The 22585-nt window shown below is 38.7% G+C and overlaps 1 protein-coding gene across 8 annotated transcripts in view; it reads right to left on the reverse strand.

Annotated features, from left to right (window-relative positions):
* agtpbp1 (ATP/GTP binding carboxypeptidase 1) overlaps positions 1 to 22585 on the reverse strand; it is a 340116-nt gene that overhangs the window by 237575 nt on the left and 79956 nt on the right. For 7 of the 8 annotated variants that reach the window (XM_043713129.1, XM_043713111.1, XM_043713092.1 and 4 more), the window contains one exon: positions 17192 to 17313. In XM_043713129.1, coding sequence (XP_043569064.1) covers positions 17192 to 17313 — 122 coding nt within the window. Of the gene's footprint in view, positions 1 to 17191; positions 17314 to 22585 lie in introns of those variants that run through there. The other variant, XM_043713137.1, reaches the window with a different exon arrangement.

Here is a 22585-nt window from a genome sequence, read left to right on the forward strand (position 1 = left end):
GAATTGTCTATTCCTATTTCTAGCTCATATCATTCCAAAACAATGTTACTTTTTCTTACCAGTTCTATCACATTACCACCTCTCTTGCCCTCTCTACTGTATCTTATATATGATCCAGAGAGCAGCTCTTAAACCCATGCTTTTACTGTTAATATGGCTGCCTGCTTCCACCTCTGCAATTTCACTCGTCTTCACATGCCTCTGCTGTTCTGCTACTGAAAACCGCACTCACTCCTTTGTCAGCTTATGACTTGACTATTTTATTGCACTTACAGCTGGTCTCCCTCCATCAACTTAAGATCACTTAAAATTCCACTGCCCATGTCCTAAATTGCACCAAATCTGTTCACCCATCACTCCTGTGCATGCTGACACTGCTTCTGGTTAAACAAAGCTTTAGTTTTAAAATTCTTATCATTCTTTCAAAATGTTTCCATGTATTTGCTCCCCTCTAGCTCTGTAATCTCTTATAGCCCTTGAATCCTCAGATACCCACACTCATTTAACTCTAACCTCAAAATATCCTCAATTTAAATCATTCCACCAGTGATAGCCATGCCTTTGCTGTCCAGGCCCTAAGCTCTGGAATTTGCTCCTAAACTGCTCTTCTTCTCTCCTTCACTTAGTTTCTTTAAGTCACTCCATAAAATCAAACTTTTTGCACCATAAGATGTTAGGAGCACAAATCGACCTACAAGGGGCCCACAGCGCCCTTACCCCTGGACCAGAAGGCCAAAGCTCAAGTCACACCTGCTCCAGAGATGTGTAATAATATTTCTGACCAGATTGATGATTTACATTGCCCATTATGGACTTTGCTTGTAAATACTTGATTGGCTACACAGGGTATTACTGTTGGCAGTTAAAACAAAAAAAAATGGAGAAAGAAGTGTCGAAGTGATTTTGGTGTTGGGAATTACTTCGTTATGCTTAATAGCACTTCGGAGTATAAAAAGAAAATTAAAAGTCTCAGCCCCATTCCTCCTCCAACTCCATGTTGATTTAGCTCCTTCCATCTCTCCCTACCTCCTCTCATTTTGATGGTTGGCATTGCCCATAATTGGCTTTGCTTGTAAATATTTAATTGGTTACATGAATGATTACTAATTAGTAGTTAGAGACTTCTAGTTAGTAGTTAGGTTAAAAAAAGTCAGAGAAATTTTGGTGATAGAAAAGTTGCTCAGTTGTGCGTGATAGTACATCCATGTGTAAGAAAATAAAGCAAATCAATCGTGTGAGATACAGTGCCTTATTTCTCCCTCCAATTCTATTTTGATTTAGTCCCTGCCTGCTCTCCCTACAACCTCCTCACCTTTGATGGTTCACATTGCCCAAATGGACTTTGCCTGTAAACTTGTAACTGGCGGTGGTTTATAGCTAAAAATACAAACAATTATACAGAGACTTGAAGGGAAAACCATTCAGTTCTATTCTTTCGAATAGAAGAAAAAAATAACGCAGACCCAGAAGGCTCTTGTGGTGCAGTGGTCATGTCCTTACATCTAAGCCAGAAAACCTGGGTTCAAGTCCCATCTGCTCCAGAAGTGTGTCATGACATTTCTAATAAGGCAAATTAATTAATTTAAAGTCAATAGGAGTAGAGAAAAATATACTCTATTTGAAATTCTATCTAGTGCAAAAAAAAGTTGTGCTTTCTAGAGAACTAGGACATTGCTACAAGAATTACTCAGGGTAGTGTATTTGGCCAACTATCCTCAGCTGCTTCACCAATGACCTTTCCATCCAGATGAAAAATAGGGATATTCAATGGTGATCACAATGTTGCTCACTCACAACACCTCAAATAACAAATATTCCACAACCACAGGTAGGTAAAGATCAGTCGCAAACAAAACATGTCTGCCACTGACCATCTCCAAAGAGAGAGTGTGTAACCACTACACCCTAACATCCAATGGCATTATTACCCCTGAATGTTTGACAATTAACATCTTGGAAATGAGCAGATACTGTTAACCAGAGACTTAATTGCACCACGTAATCACTATGGTTGCAAGAGCAGACCAAAGTTGAAAGTCTACAGTAAGTAACTAATTGTCTGACTCTCAAAAACAAGGCATAAGGCTCCAAATGAACAGAGTTCCAGGAACACTCTAGAAGTTTGACACCATCCAAGGAAAAGTAGTTCACTTGGTTGCCTTATCACTTTGAACATTCCTTCCTTCCGCCACTGGTGAGCCATGGTAGTAGTGTATACCATCTACGTAATATACTCATATTTGATTTATGTTCTACAAATTTATCAAGACAAAGAGGATTACTGGAAAAGTTCAGCAGATAAACACCAAAACAGTAACTTGTGTACAGAGGCAGAAGACTTGGGCATGGTTCTTAATTAATACTTTACAACTATCTTGACAAAACAGGCATCAATACAGACACTATGATTAAGGAGTGTGAAAATTGGACAGCATAAACAGTGAGAAGAGAAATATTAAGGGATTGAGCATTTTTAAATGTAGCTACATCACCAAACCCAGGAAAAATATATCCAGTCTGCCAACAGAAAAAGGGAGGAAACAGTGAAGACAATCATTTTCCAATCCTCCCATGATGGTACTGGAGTACTCCTAAAAATGCACGGTTATTTGGAAGGGAGGGAGAAACCACTGTAGTCATCCCAATCTCATCAATGAGCACATTGTTGAAAAACATTGAAAAAGTTATAAATTATTTTTCGGAAACTATTAACTTATCAAGACCTGGTAATGTGTATTTGTCAAGGGAAGTTAACCTTGTATTACGTTGATTGACCTTTAAGAAGAAACCAAGGATGGTAGGTGAAGGTACCATGTTTGATGTCATCTACATTAATTTTACAAAACCTTTGGCAAACTTCCATGTACAGATTGGTGAGAAAACTAAGAGCCCTTTGGAATCGAGGGCAAGCTGTGTTCAAAATTAGATCTAAATTTGACTCAGTGGAAAAACGCAAAGGGGGATGGCTGATGGATGGTTTTTGTGTCTGGAAGGTATGTTTCCAGAAGGATTGCAGAGTTCCGTTGTCAGTTCCTTGTTTCTACGGCAGAGATCAAATTATTTAACTTAGATATAGGAGAGATCGATAAGTTTGCAGATGATGCAAGATTGATTCTGTGATTTTAGACAACCACCTGATGAAGGAGCAGCGCTCCAAAAGTTAGTGTGCTTCCAATTAAACCTGTTGGACTATAACCTGGTGTTGTGTGATTTTTAAACTTGATTCTGTGATTAGTGGTGAGGAAGAAAGCTGTACTGTAGATTTCCAGAAGCTAACAGTAGACCAGTTAGGAGAACATAAGGATGGACACTGAAATTCAATCCAGCAATATGAGGTAATGAATTTGGCAAGGGCAAACAGGACAAAAGAATGTAAAGCAATTTGTAGAAAACTGGGGAGTGAACAAACAGAATAACCTTGAAAAGCATGTCCACAGATTCCTGAAGGCAGCAGGATTAATGAATTAAGGCAAAACAGTACTTTCCTTTGTTAGTCAAGACATAAAACAAAAGAGCGAGGAAGTTTGTTACAACTGTACATAACTAGTTATGGCACAGCTATAGTGTGGTGTACAGTTCTGGAAACTGCATTGCAGGAAGGATACAACTGCAGGAGAGAGCATGCAGAGAAGTTTATTAAACTATTGCCAGGAATGGAGAATCGTAGCAATGAGATAAGCCTGGCTGAGAGGCTGAGAAGAGATTTAGTTAAGGTACATAAAATTAAGAAGAATCTATTTTCGTTAGCAAAGAGATTAATAACTAGGACAACAGATACAAATTAACTGACAGAAGGATTAAAGGAAAGTTATGCAAAAAGAAAATTTAGAACATGGGGAGGTGGGGGAATCTCGAATTCAGTACTTGGTAGAGACAGAGACCATTGCTGCAGTAAAAGAAAAAACTTGGAAAAGCAGGCGAAGCTTTGTAAGCTACAGGGCTACAGACCAGAACATGAAAAATATGGATGGACAGTTCTGTCTTAGCTGGCACAGACAGGATACAATGAATAGACTGCTTCAATTTGTAATTTTTTTCCACATTTCTATGTTTCCAAACCCATGATAGCTACTGCCTAGAATAACATGGCAGCAGGTGCATTGGAACCTCACCATCTGCAAGTTGCCCTCTAAGTCGCACACCACCTTGTCTTGGAAATATATCGCTGCTCCTTTGCTGAAACTAGGTCAAAGCTGGAATTCAGTCCATAATATCTCCAAAAGAACAGCAGAGGTTCAACAAATCTTCCAAGAGATATCAGGGATGGGCAATAAAATGCTGGCTTTACCTGAGACACCAGCATGTCATGAACGAATAAGCAACAAAATAGATAGATGATAACTAAGCCAAAGTTAAATCCCTGAAGGAACAGAAGTAATCTCATGGGGGCAGAAACAGAAACCAGTGTAGTTGATTTGTTGGCTACCGTCAGATAAGAATGGATCTAGGCAAGTGACATCCTACCCAAGTAAATGAAGAATGCAGTGGTGTTGGAACAGGATAACATAATCAACTGTGTCAAAAGCTACAGAGAAGTCAACAAGAACAAGAAAGAATAGTTTGTTTGTCCAAAGTGAAGGTGGGGGGGAGAAGGCATTTGCAATTGAAATTACATCTTATATGTAATTTTTATAATATTTCATGTTCTTTGGTTAAGTTCATTCAAAATTATTCCTGAGTCCAAAACTACAGAGCATAGGTTTAAGGTGAAAGGGGAAAGATTTAAAATGGATCTAAGAGGCAACTTTTTCACAGAGCAGGGTAGTGTATATATAGAATGAGGTGCCAGAGGACGTGGTGGAGGCTGGTACATTTACAACATTTAGGAGGGAGAGTTATTAACATCAGCAAGATAAATGGAAAGGAGAGAGACAGAGAGGGAGGTGAGACACAAGCAGGGAACAGGGGAAAGAGATAGACAAAGGAAATGAAAGAAAATTATGAAGCAAAAGGAACAATAAAGAGAAAGAAATTACAAGACCGAGCAGAGTGGGAAACTAAAAGAGCAAATAGGCAGTAGAATAAAATAATGCAGGAGGTTGCAGTTACAGTTGCCCAAAGTGATGCTTTGAGAAAAGAACAACCTGTTCAGATTATAAGTTACAATACAATTTAGGGGGTGAAGATGCCTCTTGAATAAATAATAGCATCCTGATATTTTATATCAATCCAAAGTGAAGGTGGGGGGGAGAAGGCATTTGCAATTGAAATTACATCTTATATGTAATTTTTATAATATTTCATGTTCTTTGGTTAAGTTCATTCAAAATTATTCCTGAGTCCAAAACTACAGAGCACAGGTTTAAGGTGAGAGGGGAAAGATTAAAAGGGATCTAAGAGGCAACTTTTTCACAGAGCGGGGTAGTGTATATATAGAATGAGATGCCAGAGGACATGGTGGAGGCTGGTACATTTACAACATTTAAAAGGCATCTGGATGGGTATATGAATAGGAAGGCCAAGTGCTGTCAAGTGGGACTAGATTAGGTTAGGATATCTGGTCGGCATGGACAAGTTGGACTGAAGGGTCTGTTTCCGTGCTGTACATCTCTATGGCATGGATGAGTTGGCTCGCAGGGTCTCTTCCCATATTATATATCTCTATGACTCTAATTAGATATAAGCCAAACCAAACTTTTGTTTTGCAAAGAAGAGTTTCTGAAATTCCCCTTTTAAAAAAAAAGGAATTTCTGAAATTACTTTTTTTTTGTCCATCCTTAATTGCCCAGAGGGCAGTTAAGGTGTAATAACGTGGCAGCAGTAAGTGCTATTCCAGGCAGTGATGCCCAAATCCCTTGAATGAATAAAAAAGGTAATTTCAAAAATTCTTTTATAAAAATGCACTGATTTGGTTTAGACCATTAATCTTAATAGCCTTTTACTAAAGATGTACTAAGAGTCTCTGATCAGTTCTATAATTTCCTGCAAATCCTTTTGTAATTTAAGGAGATCTTCATTTTCTGCATCAGTAACACAGCTTCTATCTGAAGTTGTGCCTTATAACTAGAGTTGGAGCTGTACAGCATAAAAACAGACTTTTCAGTTTGAGTCGATTGTGCCGACCAGATATCCTAAATTTAATCTAGCCCGATTTGCCAGCATTCAGCCCATATCCTTCTAAACCCTACCTACTCATGTGCTCGTCCAGATGCTTTTGTAAATGTTGTCATTTTACCTGCCTCCACCACTTCCTCTGGCAGTTCATTCCATACACATACCACCCTCTGCATGAAAATGATGCCGCTTACATCCCTTTTAAATCTTTACCCTCTCGCCTTAAACCTATATGTCTTCTAGTTTTGGACTCCCCTGACCTGGGAAAGAGACCTTGGCTGTTCACCCCATCCATGCCTCTCATGATTTTATAAACTTCTATAAAGGTCACCCAGAACTTCCAATGCTCCAGGGAAAATAGCCTCAGCCTATTCAGCCTCCCCCTATAGCTCCAACTCTGGTAACATCCTTGTAAATCTTTTCTGAACCTTTTCAAGTTTCACAACATCCTTCCTATAACAGGGAGACCAAAATTGAACAGTATTGTAAAATCAATTCATAGCTAACTGAAGGGCTAAAAAACTACTTCTAAACAGTTTTGATTGCATTAAAGTATACAAATTAATTCAGAAGTTGCAATAATTCATTTCATTTCAGTAACGAAAAATTTAAGAGTGAAAAAAATATCAAAAGCCAAGGACTCTGTACTGTAACTGAGCAGTACATATGAAGTGTGTAGATATGGAACCCATATTCGTTTATCTTAACTGCATTAAGTGAGGTTTTGCAGCATTTACTCATGTGAATATACCCTGTATTCCCTGAATATATTTTAACTTCTAAAATTTAAAATTCTGAAAATCTTCAGAACTAATTCAATAAAATTTCATGATTAACAGAGCAACTAAGAGAGATTTCAGATTTACCAGCACGGATCTGAGCCGGAGCATTCCAGGAGACATCGGTGACAATAGTTGTTATACATTTTAAAAACTGTAAATTTAAAACATGGCTCCTTTTGGAAACACAAGAACCAAACTTAACATTTAAGAATTATATATCTGCCCAATATTGACATGACTAATAAATGATTGTTTTGTGGTTTCTATATTTCAGATTAATCTGACAACTTCTGATGTTAGGAGTAGTACAGAATAGAAAGATCACGATTTCTAATTTGCCTTACTAGAGATGGTGATAGCTTAACACTTGGATACCTAAAAAAGTTACCCGACACTTGTCAGTTAAACCTGAATAAAGTTACGACATGGGGTAAATTCTCCTGCTTAATTTAAAACCAGCAACACACAAAAACATTTATCCCGTGCAGTAATCTGCAAAAATCAAGTGGCCAAGAAATAACTAAAGTAAAAATTAACAACTGTTTTTCTTAAAGTATAACAGAGAATAACTAACTAACTAACCACTACTTACAATTTCTTTCTCTGACCTATCTTTTACCTTCCCTTCTATAATACTAGCCCGATAAAACTCCCAATTAAGATTTACAAAACAACACTTCTTATCTCAAAACTAGGCAGCTGTAAGTTCTTGTATTTGGATCGTCCGGTGTCTTTTTTTCTCCTTGTTAGGAATTTCTGATCACAGGTTACTGATCGAAAAGGTATTTTTAAGAGAGATGTTTCTTCAAGCAGTCTGGTGCAGGTTAGGCTTGGCAGTTCTCCTCTGAACCATTTAATTTTCCCCCGGTCTTATACCCCTGAGCATTGGATTGTGTCACTGGTTATTAAGCTTGTCAATATACTCAATTTAAACTTGATTGCAAATTGTTACGTTTATTGGGGTATAATTTAAACTGATTGGCCGAAATCGAGTTTGTTTTTGTCTCCAGGCAATGAACTACTCTTGTTCAACCCAGCGTTACATATATTGTTGCCTAATTGAGAACACTTGGCATTGGCTCCAATAGTTCTGCTGCTGTTAACTCTTTTAAAGAACACCCACAATCTTCATAACACCTCCTCTTAAAAAAAATGAACCATCATAATGAAAAGATGGCTTCATTTTTTTCTACCTTTTAAACACATTACTCTCACATACAGATAACGTTAATATAAGTTCACCTTAACTTTTTCCCCATATACCTATATAACATTAAACAAAGACAAATCTCATCTAAACTATCAGTTAAATCTGCAATAACGCATCTGTTATTACATTCTTCTGACCAGTAATGTATGATTTTTTAAAGTTAAAATCTGTAACATAAGACTCCAACGAAATAGCCTCATATTCTTATCTTTAAAACATTCTAAGAATGTAAGCGGATTGTGGTCAGTGTACACAATTGTCTCCAACAATTGTTCGTGACAGACACATTTAAATTCTGTAAGGCCAGTACCAAATTCAATAGTTCCTTTTCGATTGTGGAGTATTTCATCTGGCGGATGTTGATATTCTTCGAAAAGTAACCAACCGGCAGTTCAAACCCATCCTTATTTTCCAAGAGTAGTACAGCTACAACTCCAATGTCACGAGCATCGATTGTAACTTTAAGAGGTTTTGAAATGTTTGGTGTAGCTAAAACTGGTTTGGTGGTTAATATTGATTTCAAATGGTCGAATGTCTCCTGGCATGGTTCTGTCCACTGAAACTTTGTGGTCTTCTTCAGCAAATCGGTTAAAGATGCCACTACACTGCTGAAGTTTGGAACAAACTTCTGATAGAATCCGCTGAGTCCTAAGAATTGAAGCACCCTTTCTTTGATGGCCTTCATCTTTGCGTTCCGTGGGGTCAAGCTTCCATGTTATGTCCCAAGAACGTCACCTCTGCTTTCGTAAATTCAATTTTATTTAAGTTTATCACCAGTTTTGCTTCTCATAGTCGTTCAAAGAGCTCTGCCAACTGTACCATGTGATCTTTCCACGACTTATTAAAGATCACTACATTGTCCAAATAGACTGCACAGTTTGTTAACCAAGCCACAACTCTGTTCATAAGTCTTTGGAATGTGGCGGTGCCTTCTTCATTCCAAAGGGCATCACTTTAAACTGATATAGCCTATTTGGAGTTACAAATGCAGAAATTTCTTTCACCATCTCTGATAAAGGTATCTGCCAGTAACCACGCATTAAGTCCAACTTGGTGATGTAACTGGCTTGTCCAACTTTCTCGATACAGTCCTCCGATCTAGCAATTGGATACGAATCCGATTTTGTAACAGCATTGACCTTCCGAAAATTCATAAGAATCATCGAGTCCCATCCGGTTTGGGAACTAAGATGATCAGCGAACTCGATTCGCTCTGGCTTGGTTCGATGATGTCCTCATCGAGCAAGACCTCCACCACCATCTGGACCTGTGTGGCTTTAAGAGGATTACGCAGATAGGGGTTTTGTTTTATCGGAGTAGTATTCCTTATGTCTACTTCATGTACAATAGCATTAGTTCTCCCTATCTGATTCATACATATGTCTTTGTATTGTAGTAACAAATCTTTCAAGTCCGTTCTATGCTCCTGAGACAGATAGCTTACTAATCTATTCCACTCCTCAAGGACTTCTTCATTTTTAAATCTATTTTGAGGCACCTCAAAATCTATATCATCTGGATTTGATTCCTCACTCTGCATGGCAGTAACTAACACCTGTTTCTCCATTCTTTCTCTCTAGTGTAATACAGTTTCAGCATGTTCACATGACATACCCAATACCATTTTTTTCCTATCTGACGTCTTTACCACATAGTTCAGCTGACTCAACGTTTTCTCAATTTGATAGGGATCACTAAACCTGGTTTTGAAAGGATCTCCTATCATTGGTAATGGTACTAACATGTTATCCCCTTGGGAAAACGTCAGAGTCTTAGAGTTTTTATCCGCCACCTGCTTCATTCTACACTGCCCTCTTTTAGGTGATGTTTAGCTAACTCATCTACTCGATTTAATCCTCCCTCATCTCCGATACATAATCTAATCGTGAGGTCTCCGACTTTGGTCCTGTCAATTTTTCTTTAATTCATTTTAAAAGGGCCTCTCACTTCATGACCATGAATATTAACTCAAAGGCAGTAAACAAAGGAGATTCGTTTGGGACATCTCTAATGGCATACCTTTATCCCAATTATTCGGGTAATCCTGACAGTATGCTCTCAACATGGTCTTCAAGGTCTGATGCCACCTTTCTAAAGCTCCCTCAGATTCAGGATGATACACACTGGAATTCAAGTGCTGTATACTTAAGATTTATTAGCCCCCTTAAACAGCCTGGCAGTAAAATTTGACCCTTGGTCCAGCTGAATCTCTCTGGGTCGTCCATACCATGTGAAGAAAGCTACTAACTCTTCTACCACTCTTTTTGCCTTGATACTCCATTAATGGAATTGCCTCTGGAAATCTGGTAGCCACATCCATTATGGTTAACAAGTACTGGCTCCCGTTTTTAGCTCTCGGGAAGGGACCTACACAATTAATTATAACCCACATGAAAGGTACTTCAAATGCAAGAATTGGCAACAAAGGTGCTGGTTTTTCTTACCATCTGTGGCTTACATACCATTTGACATGTATGACACGTACGGCAAAAGTTAACCACATCTTTGTGCATTCCAGGCCAATAAAAATGTTTTTGTACCTTAGCCTGAGTCCTTCGTACCCCTAGGTGACCTCCTACAGGTAGTTCATGTGCTACTCATTACACTTCCTGTCTGTATGCTACCGGCAACACAATCTGGTGCACTTCAGCCCATTTCTCCTCTGCACTAACCTGCTGTGGTCTCCATTTCCATTTTAAGATTCTATCTTTTAGATAATAACCCTCCGAAATATTCTCTGCCGCCTTTTCAGAATACACATCCATATATATATCTTTTATCATCTTGCTGTTGCAAGTCCCTTAGCCTTTCAGGACTAAACACTTCTGTCTGACCCTCTGCCTGTTCAGGTTTTTCCTGCACCATTACATCAAACAGGGTATGTGCTAACTGAACCTCAACTCCTTCATTTTTCTCTTTAGTTGTCACTTTGTGCTGTGATTTATGCTAATGGGATCTGGTTACCACATCATCTGGGAAAATACCAGGATATTTCTGTTTTAACTCCTCAGGTTCCTGGTTTTCCATGGGCTTTTCCACAAGGGGCGTCACTTCCACCTTGGATCCTACCAAATCATTCCAAAGAACAAACTGAATTCCTGGAACTGATTCTGTCAATCACACCCACTGTAACTTCCCCATTCTTAAGTTGGTGTTCCAACCTAATCATACGTAGGGGAATGCTAAATTTCTGTCCATCTATCCCATAAATTACCATACTCTGGGTAACACTTCAGAAAGAGAGCATATTCACTCACCTCTTACTATCAGCGACTGGTTATATCCTGTATCTCTCAAAATTATAACTTCTTGTCCTTCTCTCACTGTTCTTTCTGAGTAAACTTTATCCACTGAGGTGAATTCTTTGTAGAGATCAGGTACTAACTCCATGCCCAGCCCCTGCCTAGGCTGTGCACTCTCATGTCGCTCATCGGCTGTTCTTGGGGTCTCTTTTACTACCTTCACTAATACCACCGGTTTAGCTTCTTTTACCACATGTTTTCCCACAGTGCCTTTCTTTAATGGCCAACACTGTGTCTTTACGTGTCCCATTTTACCACAGTGGAAACACCTGAAGCCTTTCACCTCCTTTGCACCATCTTGGGCTTCTTTTTTATCCTGTTGTAAATTCCAATTAGTGCTCTCTACTCTGGGTTTCGTAGTGCAAGACCTCCCTTTCTCCCAATTTCTATCCCTCACAGGACAAAATTGTGGCCAGAAGTTTGTCTTATGCACCAGCATGTACTCATCTAGTACATGTTGGTGCATAAGACAAGCTGCCCTTCTCACTTCTTGAACTTTCTGTCCTTTCACGTGAATTCTCTGGAAGTGAGTTTTTAAACTCCTCCAGCAGATTAATCTCTCTTAGAGCCGCAACTGTCCTATCGATTTCAAAGCATACACCCATCAATTAAAGTGACTATGTTCAATTCTTTCAAACTCAACATAATTCTAACCTGCTTCCTTCTTTGTGTTCCTGATCTGCTGTCTGTATCCTTTTGGTACCAATTCATAAGCACTTAAAGTAGCCTGTTTAACCTCTTCATAGTCTCTTGACACCTCATCTGACAATGACCTCATCTGGCAAATAACTCCCTAGCTCTGCCTACCAATTTAGTCTGAACTAGCATTACCCATAAATCCATCTGCCAATTTTTCAAATGAAATAAAGAAGGCTTCAACATCTTTCTCATCAAAATGTAGCAGACTTTTGACATACTTATTACTACCTTCTCTTTCACTCTCCATCCTGGTAACTTGACTTTGCTGTCTAAGTTGCAACTTCCCAAGTTCAAATTCTCTCTCTCTTTCTCTCTGTTCCTCTCTCCCTTTCTTCTCTCTCTTTCCAAGAACCTTCTCTCTCTTTTTCCTCAATTGTAATTTAAGTTTTTCTATCTCTACTGCACTTGCCTGTTTCTCTAACACACCTAAGTGTTTGACTAACCCCTTTACAATTTCAGCTTTACTTTTGTCCTTGGTTAAACCCAAATCTAATGTTTTTGCTAATTCTAAACATATGGCCCTTTTCTTTCTTTCTAAACTTTTTTGGCAAATTTGAGAATCATCTTCAAATCCCAGAACCTCTTTACAATTTTAAGAGCCAGTTTTCTCTCGCTTAATTTCATCAACTGCAAGTCACCAAAATTAAACAAATTGTCTCACCTGCATTTTATTTCAAGATCTAGGACACTAAACTGCAAGTGTTTAAATCTGCTGGGATTTTTTGTACTCCCAAATCTATTCAAATCTGTCTAAACCAGGTCAAATCACGGACCCAAGTCCCCAAACTGTTAGGACACAGGGTAAACTCTCCTGCTTAAAACCAGCAACACAGAAAAGCATTTATCCCATGCAGTCATCTGTAAAAATCAAGTGGCCAAGAACTATTTAAAGTAAAAATTAATAACTGTATTTCTTAAACTATAACAGAGAATAACTAACTAACCACTACTTACAATTTCTTTCTCTAACCCATCTTTTCCCTTCCCTTTTATAATACTAGTCTGATAAAACTCCCAATTAAGATTTTCAAACCAACACTTCTCATCTCAAAACCAAACAGCTGTAGGTTTCTATCTTTGGATCTTCCCGCGTCTTCTTTTCTCCTTGTTAGGAATTGCTGCATCACAGGTTATTGATCGAAAAGGTACTTTTTACAGAGTTGTTTTTTCAAGCAGTCTGGTACATGTTGGGCTTGGCAGTTCTCCTCTCAACTGTTCAATTTTCCCCCAGTCTTATACCCCCAGAGCATCAGATTGTATCAATGGCTTTTAAGATAGTCAATATACTCAATTCAAACTTCATTGGAAATTGGTATTTTTAATCGGGGTACAATTTAAACCGACTGGCCAAATTTGAAATTGTTTTTGTCTCTAGGCACCGAACTACTCAAGTTGTTCAACCCAGTGTTACATACATTATTGCCTTACAGAGAACACTTGGTGCTGTGCCTGGTAGTTCTGCTGCTTTTAAAGGTACATTCACATCTTCATAACAATACTACCTGGACTCAGCTGAAAAATAGCATGTGTTATTTCATTTTGGAATTCTGAACAATATTAAATACTATGGAACTGTTGGATAACAAGCCTAATTAAGAAATAGGAGAAGGCATATGGCATGTTATGCCTGAAGTTTGATCTCAACTCTATATCTTTTGATTTCATTCGATTCCAAGAATCAATCACGCCTTGAACACACTCATTGACCAAGCATCCACAGATCTCTGGATTATTATACACCTAACCTTATAATGATCATTGACAAAATACATGCCAACAATTTGGAGTTTGTCACGAGAAACAAATGTAAAGTTTGACACTAAAGCTGGAGCCACTGTCAATTATTCGAATGTCCTAAAACACCTGTACTCCATTAATTTTCTTGCCATTTTTTCATTGAGCCACTTGGCCAAACTTATTCCTCCCTTTCCTTTTGCTCCATGCTTAATACTTCACCAATCCTATTCACCCACTATTACCCCAAGAAATTGAGTAGTCAGAGGCTCTTCACAGATAAACTGTTTCACTTCTCCGCTTCCATCAAAAAAGATTTGATTGCTTCCAAAATTCAATTTACTAAATAGCAAACTAAACTGATGAAAGATTGCCTATTGAGCCTAACCTTCTATGAATACAAATGCTGGAAATGAAAACATCTTACGATCAGCACCTTGTGTGTTGCAGTGGCAATCTCTTTATCTTTGGGCCATGAGGCCTGAGTCCAAGTGCCACCTGCTCCAGGAATATGTCAAAACAAATTTACAAAATCACACAAATCCACCATTTCCCCAAATAGAAGGACAAAGGCAGCATGTGCACAGGAACACCATCACTAACAAGTTATCTTCCAAGCAACACACCATCCTGACTTGGACATAAACTTGCTAGGTTTAAATCGTGAAACTCCCCGACAGTACTGTGTTAGTATCTACACCCAAAGACTACAGTGATTTAAGAAGGCAGCTCACCACTATTTTCTCTAGGGCATTTTAAAAAAAATTCATTTGTGGGATGTGGACATTGCTGGTCATTATTGCCTGTCTCTAGTCACCATTGAGAAGGTGGTGGTGTGCTGCAGTCCATCTGCTGTAGGTTGACCCATTTTGCCATTAGGGAGGGAATTCCAGGATTTTGTCCCATTATGGGTGGCAATAAATGTTGGTACAGACAGTGATACCCATGAAAGAATACAGAGACAAAGTAGCATCTAGATTTTTTAACACTCAACAACATTTAAATGGCATAAAAACTTGGATTCAAAATTCAACAGACATTTGTGAGACTCCTCTTTCCACTACGTGGAGTGCAAATAATACTTTCCAGATCTGAGCTGAATTTCCCTGCTTTCATTCACTTTTCAACTTAACATAGTTAGATTTACAGGATACAAAACAAAGCCCTACAGGCATTTAGTCAGTATACTATAATTCTTCATTCAACCCCTTGTAAGGAAGAAAGTACATACGTACAGATTATTTTTGAGAATAGTATAGAACTCTTACAGAATAAATTGGCACAGTATTAATTTCCGATCTTCAAACAAAAAAAAACCACAGTAGCCCGTACTGACGTAAAACAAAGGTACAAAAGGTACATGTACACGGGTTCCAAAATTGATAGCAGGGAATCTTCTGGTACCTTGTATAGAGATAAAAGGTACAAAAGTGTTTAGTAAAGGTCAGAAGTCAGACAACACCAAGTTATAGTCTAACAGATTATTTAAAATCACAAGCTTTCAGAGCATAGCTCCTTCATTTGGTGAATGCTGGCAATGATCTTCAGTATGAGGTAAACTCAAAAAAGTAAACTCAAGCCAAAATAATGGAAAAAGGGTGGCTGACCACTGTAACATTTTGGGTACCTGCTCTGTATTTGTTGCTTCGAAGGATGAAGTAAGCGATTGAAAAAGGGTAAACAACCAGCCCATTGAAATAAAATATATGAACGAGTAGGCAGTCCTTGTCAGGAACGATTTGGAGATGTCGGTGTTGGACTGGGGTGTACAAAGTTAAAAATCACACAACACCAGGTTATAGTCCAACATGTTTAACTGGAAGCACTAGCTTTTGGAGTGCCACTTCTTCATCAGGTGCCTGATGAAGGAGCAGCGCTCCGAAAGCTAGTGCTTCCAATTAACCCTGTTGGACTATTACCTGGTGTTGTGTGATTTTTAACCTTGTCAGGAACAGCCACCTTCTTCAGAGAGAACAAGACCAGCAAAGATGGAAGAACATCATGTTCCCTGGTACACAGTCTGGAATGCTGCTATCATTGTATCATCTGTTTTCTTTATATAGTGAAATTTATGTTGTGTGGAACTCACTGGGAACAGCTGGCAAATAAAAAATGGCAGTAGTCGGAGATTTATTGCAACAACAACAGTAGGAAATGTGTAAAAAAATGTGCCCAGAATTATGTAGGGATTCTTCTGAATTTCATAAAAAAGAACTGGTGTTTGTAGACAACAAAGACACTTCATATAAAGTGTAGTAGAGGAAGCAACAACTAAATTGCCATTAATAGCAAGGAAAACAATAGGTGGCATAAAAACAAATATTGCTCTACACTTGTCACGTTGAGTTACTCTTAACAATTCAGGCATTATTGCCTGAAGAAACCCAAAGTAGTACAAATCAGGAAAAGATAAATTCATAGCTTTAAAACTGGACTGTCACCCTCAATGATGCCTACAGAGCTGTCAAAAACTTTAAAGTGCAGTTAATTCGAGACCATTGGAGGAGGAACTCAGAGATCCCATTTGGTGCAGCATTCCAGTTGCTATTGTGCAAGATAACACAAATGTTATTGGAACTATTGAAAAGTCATTTAAATTTAAATAATTCATATAAAACCATAATAACAGAGGCAACATTCTGGAGACAGGAAGGACATGCAGACATGACAAACACAGCCTATTATGCAATTGTTAATTCATTAGTTTTTTTATAAAGTTTGTTTATTTTGGCAATCTGAGTGAAGATTTCTGTGAAAAACTACAAAAAAAAAGCTAATGGTCTGTCACCACTTACAAAGTAATGGAAAATCTTTAAACCCATCCTTGACCATTGCAAATACTCATCAAGGTAAAGCACTCAGGAACCTTAAATTGAAAATATTGTGCTTTTAAATGAAGGATAACACGCATTGATTAAGTCTATTTTGTTTTGTTATTTCTGTATACTTATTGACCTTAGTACTTATTACAGGACATTAAATTATTTAATTGATAAAAGGAAGACAGTTCAGTTAAACTTAAAGAGACCTGGTGCTCAGAACAGCCAGTTATAATTACAAAAATTTAAATGAGGTTAAACACTTACCTCATTGTATACCTCAAAATTTAGATTCCCTTGAGGATTCACTGAAAACATTACCAGAGTGGCTGACCAGTGGAAATATTTCCGAACAACACCCAAAAATTACCACCTTTCTGTGCAATGCCAAATTAGAAACTCAAAGGTAAACCAAAGTAAAGACGTTTGCTATTAAGTGACTAAGATCAGCTTTCTTCCACATTTCGTCATCTACAGAGTAATTGTGGTGGATATGCCTGCTTTTCATTAAGGTAAAGGAAAACGAAAACATTAAACATAGTTTAAGCTTGACCAACCATTAAAACAAATATAAAGACCTTACAAAATTACCTTGAGTCTGAACCAAATGAAGAAGCTTGGCAGTGACGTGACGGCCATTTTCCACATCTTGCAAGGTCAATTCCAAGTTGATCTTCTCCAGCTGGCCAAGGAGACCAAGGATACGGGTGTTCCTGAGAATAATGCAAAATACTTAATTGAAAATTACCAAAAATACACTGCATTCTACAGGCCTCAAAATTCATTCAGATAGAATTTCAGCTATCTCCATCACATTAAGAAATCTAAAAATTAGCACAAACACAAATAATGGGCCCTAATTTATTTGTGCAAAACATTCAATTTTGAATGGGTTAAAATCAGGTCTAACAATACATGTTAAAGGGTGATTGAAAATATTTACAATTTTAGAATGCTGCATTGTTTAGTTGCTACCAGGAGATTTTAAAAAAATATATATCTATGCTTTTGAATTTAGCTTGCAGTTTTCAGTAGCAGACTTCACGTGCAAAGCACCAAGGAGTCTCTTTCATAAGGACTAAGAGCAACAGTAGGCAATTCAGTGCCTCAAGCCTGCTCAGTCATATGATACAATCATGGCTAATCTCACCTTGGCCTCAACTCCACTTTCCTGCCTATTCTCCATCATGCTTCAACCCATAACTAATTAAAAATCTGTCTATCTGCTCCTTAAATTTACTCAACTTCCCAATATCCACCACATTCTGTAGTAGTGAATTGCTCAGATTTACAAATAATTTCGCATCACTGTTTTAAATCTGTTATCCCTGATCCTCTTGCTCTGACCTCTTGTTCAAGATTGCCCACCGGAGGAAACATCCTCTCTATGTCTCTTTCGTCAATCTCCTTTATCATCTTATATTCCTCAATTAGATTTGCGTTCATTCCACTAACCTCTGGAGAGTATAGATTGCTCAATCTCTCATCAAAAGACAACCAAGGATCTCCAAATTTCATCCCTCTTCAAGCAAAATTGTACACAATACTCCAGTGCGGTCTCACTCCAACCTTGTACAGTTGAAGCAACACTTCCCTGCTTTTATATACTATGCTTTCAGCTGTAAGCACCAAAATTCCATTTACCTTCCTTATTACCTACTTTACCTGCAGATTAGTTTTCTGCAATTCATGTAAAGGACATCCAGATCCCTCTGCACTGAAGTACTCTGAAGTTTCTCTTTACTTCATAACAAGTTGCCTTTCTATTCCTCCAACCAAAATGGATAACCTCACACTTTCCACATTAAACTTGACCTGCTAAATTTTGGCCCATTCACCTAACCTCTCCATATCCATTTGTAAATTTCTTATTTCTTGACTGCAACTTCCTTTCCCACTTACTTTAGGGTCATCTGCAAATTTGGTTACAGTACCTTCTATCTCTGTATCCAAGTCAATACTAGAAATTGTAAATACTCGGAGTTTGAGGACTGAACCTTATTGAATTCCATTAGTTACATCTTGCCAACCACAATGGCCCAATTATCCCAACACTGATTTCTGTTGGTTAGCCAATCCTCTATCCAAGTTAATAAATTATCCCTAATCTCATGTGATCTTACTTTGTGTATTAACCTTTTGTGTGGCACCTTATAAAAGCCTTCTGGAAATCCTGATATATTATATCTAGAGAATCCTCATAATCTATATTGCGTCTTCTCCGTCTTCAAAGAAGTCTAGGAGATTTGTCAAACATGATTTACCCCCCATAAAACCATGCTGACTCCAATGTGTTGTATTTTGACTTTCCAAATGTCCTGTTATTACTTCCTTAACAACAACTTCTAACAGTTTCTCAATGACATACGTTAAACTAACAGTTCTGTAGATTTCTATTTTCTACATCTTGCCTTTTTTTCAATAAGGGTGTTATATGAGCATTTTTCCAATTCACTGGAACCTTTCCCACATCCAGGGATGGATCTACGATCTCTGTTGCCACTTCCTTTAAGACCCTAGGATGTTGGCCATCAGACCATGGGGACTCGTCTGTCTTCCTACCATGGCAACATAAATTCAGAACCTCTTAGACGTTCATGCTTACAAAACACTATTTATTTGCAATTTTACTGTACATCTCATCATGTCCAGGGCTCTCATCCTCCATTGTCCGACAGTATTGTTTTTATCCAATTACACAGGAATCAGTAACTGGTTGTTTCCTAAAACACACATAACTAAGCATGAGTAATCCAAGCATTGTATTTCTAAAAAATAGCAAACACCAATGGAAATTAAAGCCACAAATCTGTTGTGACATCATAAAAGGGACAGTTACATCACAAAGCACCTTCAGCTGTTTATTTTGGGTTATAAGAAAATAATAATTTCAGTTTATAGTTTGGTTCCTTAAGTCTGCAGCATATATAAAAAGAGTTCATGAACAGCAATCATCTACGAGGCTGATGTGGTAATATATCAGAAATTCCCTTGAATCATTTCAAAACAAACATTTTAGAGGTGATACAAAAGTTACTTGATGGATTAAATAAGCTAGGGAAAATCATTGGATGGGATTAGCCTACTGAATATTTTCTTCCTCTATGCTGCCTCAGCGCCAGAGACCCGGGTTCAATTCCCGCCTCAGGCGACTCTGTGTGGAGTTTGCACGTTCTCCCCGTGTCTGCGTGGGTTTCCTCCGGGTGCTCCGGTTTCCTCCCACAATCCAAAAAAAATGTGCAGGTTAGGTGAATTGGCCATGCTAAATTGCCCGTAGTCTTAGATGAAGGGGTAAATGTAGGGGAATGGGTCTGGGGGAGTTACGCTTCGGCAGGTCGGTGTGGACTTATTGGACCGAGGGGCCTGTTTCCACAGTGTAAGTAATCTAATCTAATCTAATCATCATACGATGCTCTGTTCATGTGAAATTGTCCATGTGACTCACAAGTAACTTTTGTCATGATCCATATAAATCTGACTTTTTAAAAAATGATTAGAACACAAAAACATAACAAGTAGGATCTGTACTGGACCATTTTGTTCTTCAAGACTCCTGGTCATTCAACAAGATGACAGCAAGGTTTTTTTCTCCATAACTCCATCTTGATGCTGCAATTCCTCTAGCACAAAAACTTCTGGCCCCTCTCATGCAAATTGCTCTCATCAGTAATCACTTGCTAACAAATATGATTGCCCACTTGGAAAATTCAGTTTCATTGATCACAGGTTCTGTGCACCTTTGCTCAATAACCTGATCCTTAGAGCTGCAACTCCAACCACACACGCGGCAGCTGTTTCTGAGAGCGAAAGGTGGACCTGGGCTTTGAGACATATTCTAGATTCAAAGATTGCAGATAGATGAGCCTGCTTGATGCAGTTTCCCAGCCAGGTCAGTAATAGAAGACTATTTTTAGGGCACATTTTCTGAACCTTCTTTCTCATGTTGGGTGACCAAAGTGGATCCTAAAAAGGGCTGTTCAGTCATGAAGAAAAGTGCCAAAATACTCTCCTGTTCATCTTCCAACAATGAAACACTGTGTCAAACTCCAATGCTGATGAGCCATTCCAGAGCTAGGGTCTGAGCAATTTGCAATGGGCAATAAATCCTGTCCTAGTCAGTGACACAGACACACAAAGGAAGAAAGAAGATCACTCACTCAGGCCCAGGAGGTTTGCTAGTTTTTGCTTAGGGTATCTGGGGAAGAAACATTCACTGACGGCTCACCTGAATGACTCCCGATCCCCACACACTCACCGCTACTCCAATGGCCAGAACCTTGCCCCCACTCACTCGTGAACCAATCAGCAGCAAAGAAGAGAAATTTCCTCGATGTGGAGGAACAATGTCTTGCAAACTTGTCCAGAGGTACTTGACATTTTTTTTGTAAGGCTCATCAGGCCACCAAGGAGCCATTGTGGACCATGCTGTAGCCGATGGATAACCTGTTGGACAAGCTATTGTTTTAAATTAATTCTGCAATAAATAATCCATAGAAATGCTTTCTGATGTTCGTTTTTTTCTTAAATTTATCCAAAATTGTATTTGTTTTATTTTCTGAGCTGTGGCCCTTACCCTTCATTATTTTGATTCCATCTTGCATTTCAATGCTTTTTCTCCTTTTTCATTTAGTCTATTTCTTCTAAAAGAAAAGTATCCTGGAATATTTAATTCACAAAGAAATAATTCCACAGAGGCCAGTATCCAGTCACCAAGTCACCCTTTATTTACATGTGGAGAGCCCTTGACACTGATCCAACTTCCTCAGAGCAAACAGGATGTCTGACACTCCTGTTCTTATCTTTGTCTAAGACATACCTGACTCCAACGGTGAATAAAGTCCCTGATATTGCTGAGTTTTTTAAATAAATTCCCCCATACTACCACTGCACCAAAAGGGGACCCGGCAGTAGTGCTTATAAATTTCCTCAAATCACCTACAGCTGTGTGTATGTTTGTACAGTGCCACAGTAAAAACAACATCATTATGCAAAGATTTTACTTTCCACCACCATGAAAATGCCCACGTGGCAAGTGAAACATCAAATAGGAAAGCTTGATAAGGGCAATGTTTAAGTCAGAAAGTGAAATTGGGGGTTGTAGGGAGAGGAGGAGGAGACTAATCAAAATAGAGTTGGGAGAGGACATGATTGGTCTTATCCGTCAGCGAGGGGATCCTGATCAGGGCTGGAAAACTGGTCCATTGAGGGAACACCTATTAAACGAGGTCCACCTGGCTGACCTTGATACAATCACTACATTCTTCCATCTGAGTTTGAGGACATAGGTCAGTTGTTTTTCCTGTACTCCTCCTGGGCCATTTTAGCATGGGGTCAGGTTCCTCCAATTCCGCCTCTGACACGGCAGGGGGGGCATGTAACACATAGTATCTTGCCTCTTGCGCCCAGAGTGTCTCTGAAGAAATTCATTCACTTCTTCAGGCGGCAAAGATGTCAACTTGATGACATTCGGCACATCCATCTCAAACTTGGAAATATCTACAAAGCTGATCAGGGAGGAGGAATCCACGGGTTCTAGAACAGTCAAAAAGGCTGTTGAGGAGCTGGGCACATTTTGCTTCTGCACCATTTGAGAGTTTGCAGCATTCATCTCGTCCACATGCTTGTTCAGGAATGTCGCACCTACCTGAACTTTAAACCTGGACCTGACTTTACGTCAACTATGTCTGTCTCTTATCTATGCAGGGCCACTCTCTTGGTCCCGACAAGAAACTTCATCCCCTGAAGTAAACTGTCTCTTTCGCTTCGCGGAGTCTTGTGTTTGCATTGGTGTTCCTGATACTGTTTCACCCTAATATGCCATCCTCTAATGTGATCTTGTCTCTCTCAGTCCAAAATTCTGATTGTGACAGGACTTCGGTTTGCTCCATCACAACCAACTGTTTCAGTTTTGCCAGAACCAAATCTTTCTGCGTCCAAAGTCTGACATTGTCAGCTGTGACTGGAAATGAAAAGTGAAAATCATTA

The sequence above is a fragment of the Chiloscyllium plagiosum genome, chromosome 2 (assembly GCF_004010195.1).
Source record: "Chiloscyllium plagiosum isolate BGI_BamShark_2017 chromosome 2, ASM401019v2, whole genome shotgun sequence".
In the NCBI taxonomy this organism is placed as follows: Eukaryota; Metazoa; Chordata; class Chondrichthyes; order Orectolobiformes; family Hemiscylliidae; genus Chiloscyllium; species Chiloscyllium plagiosum.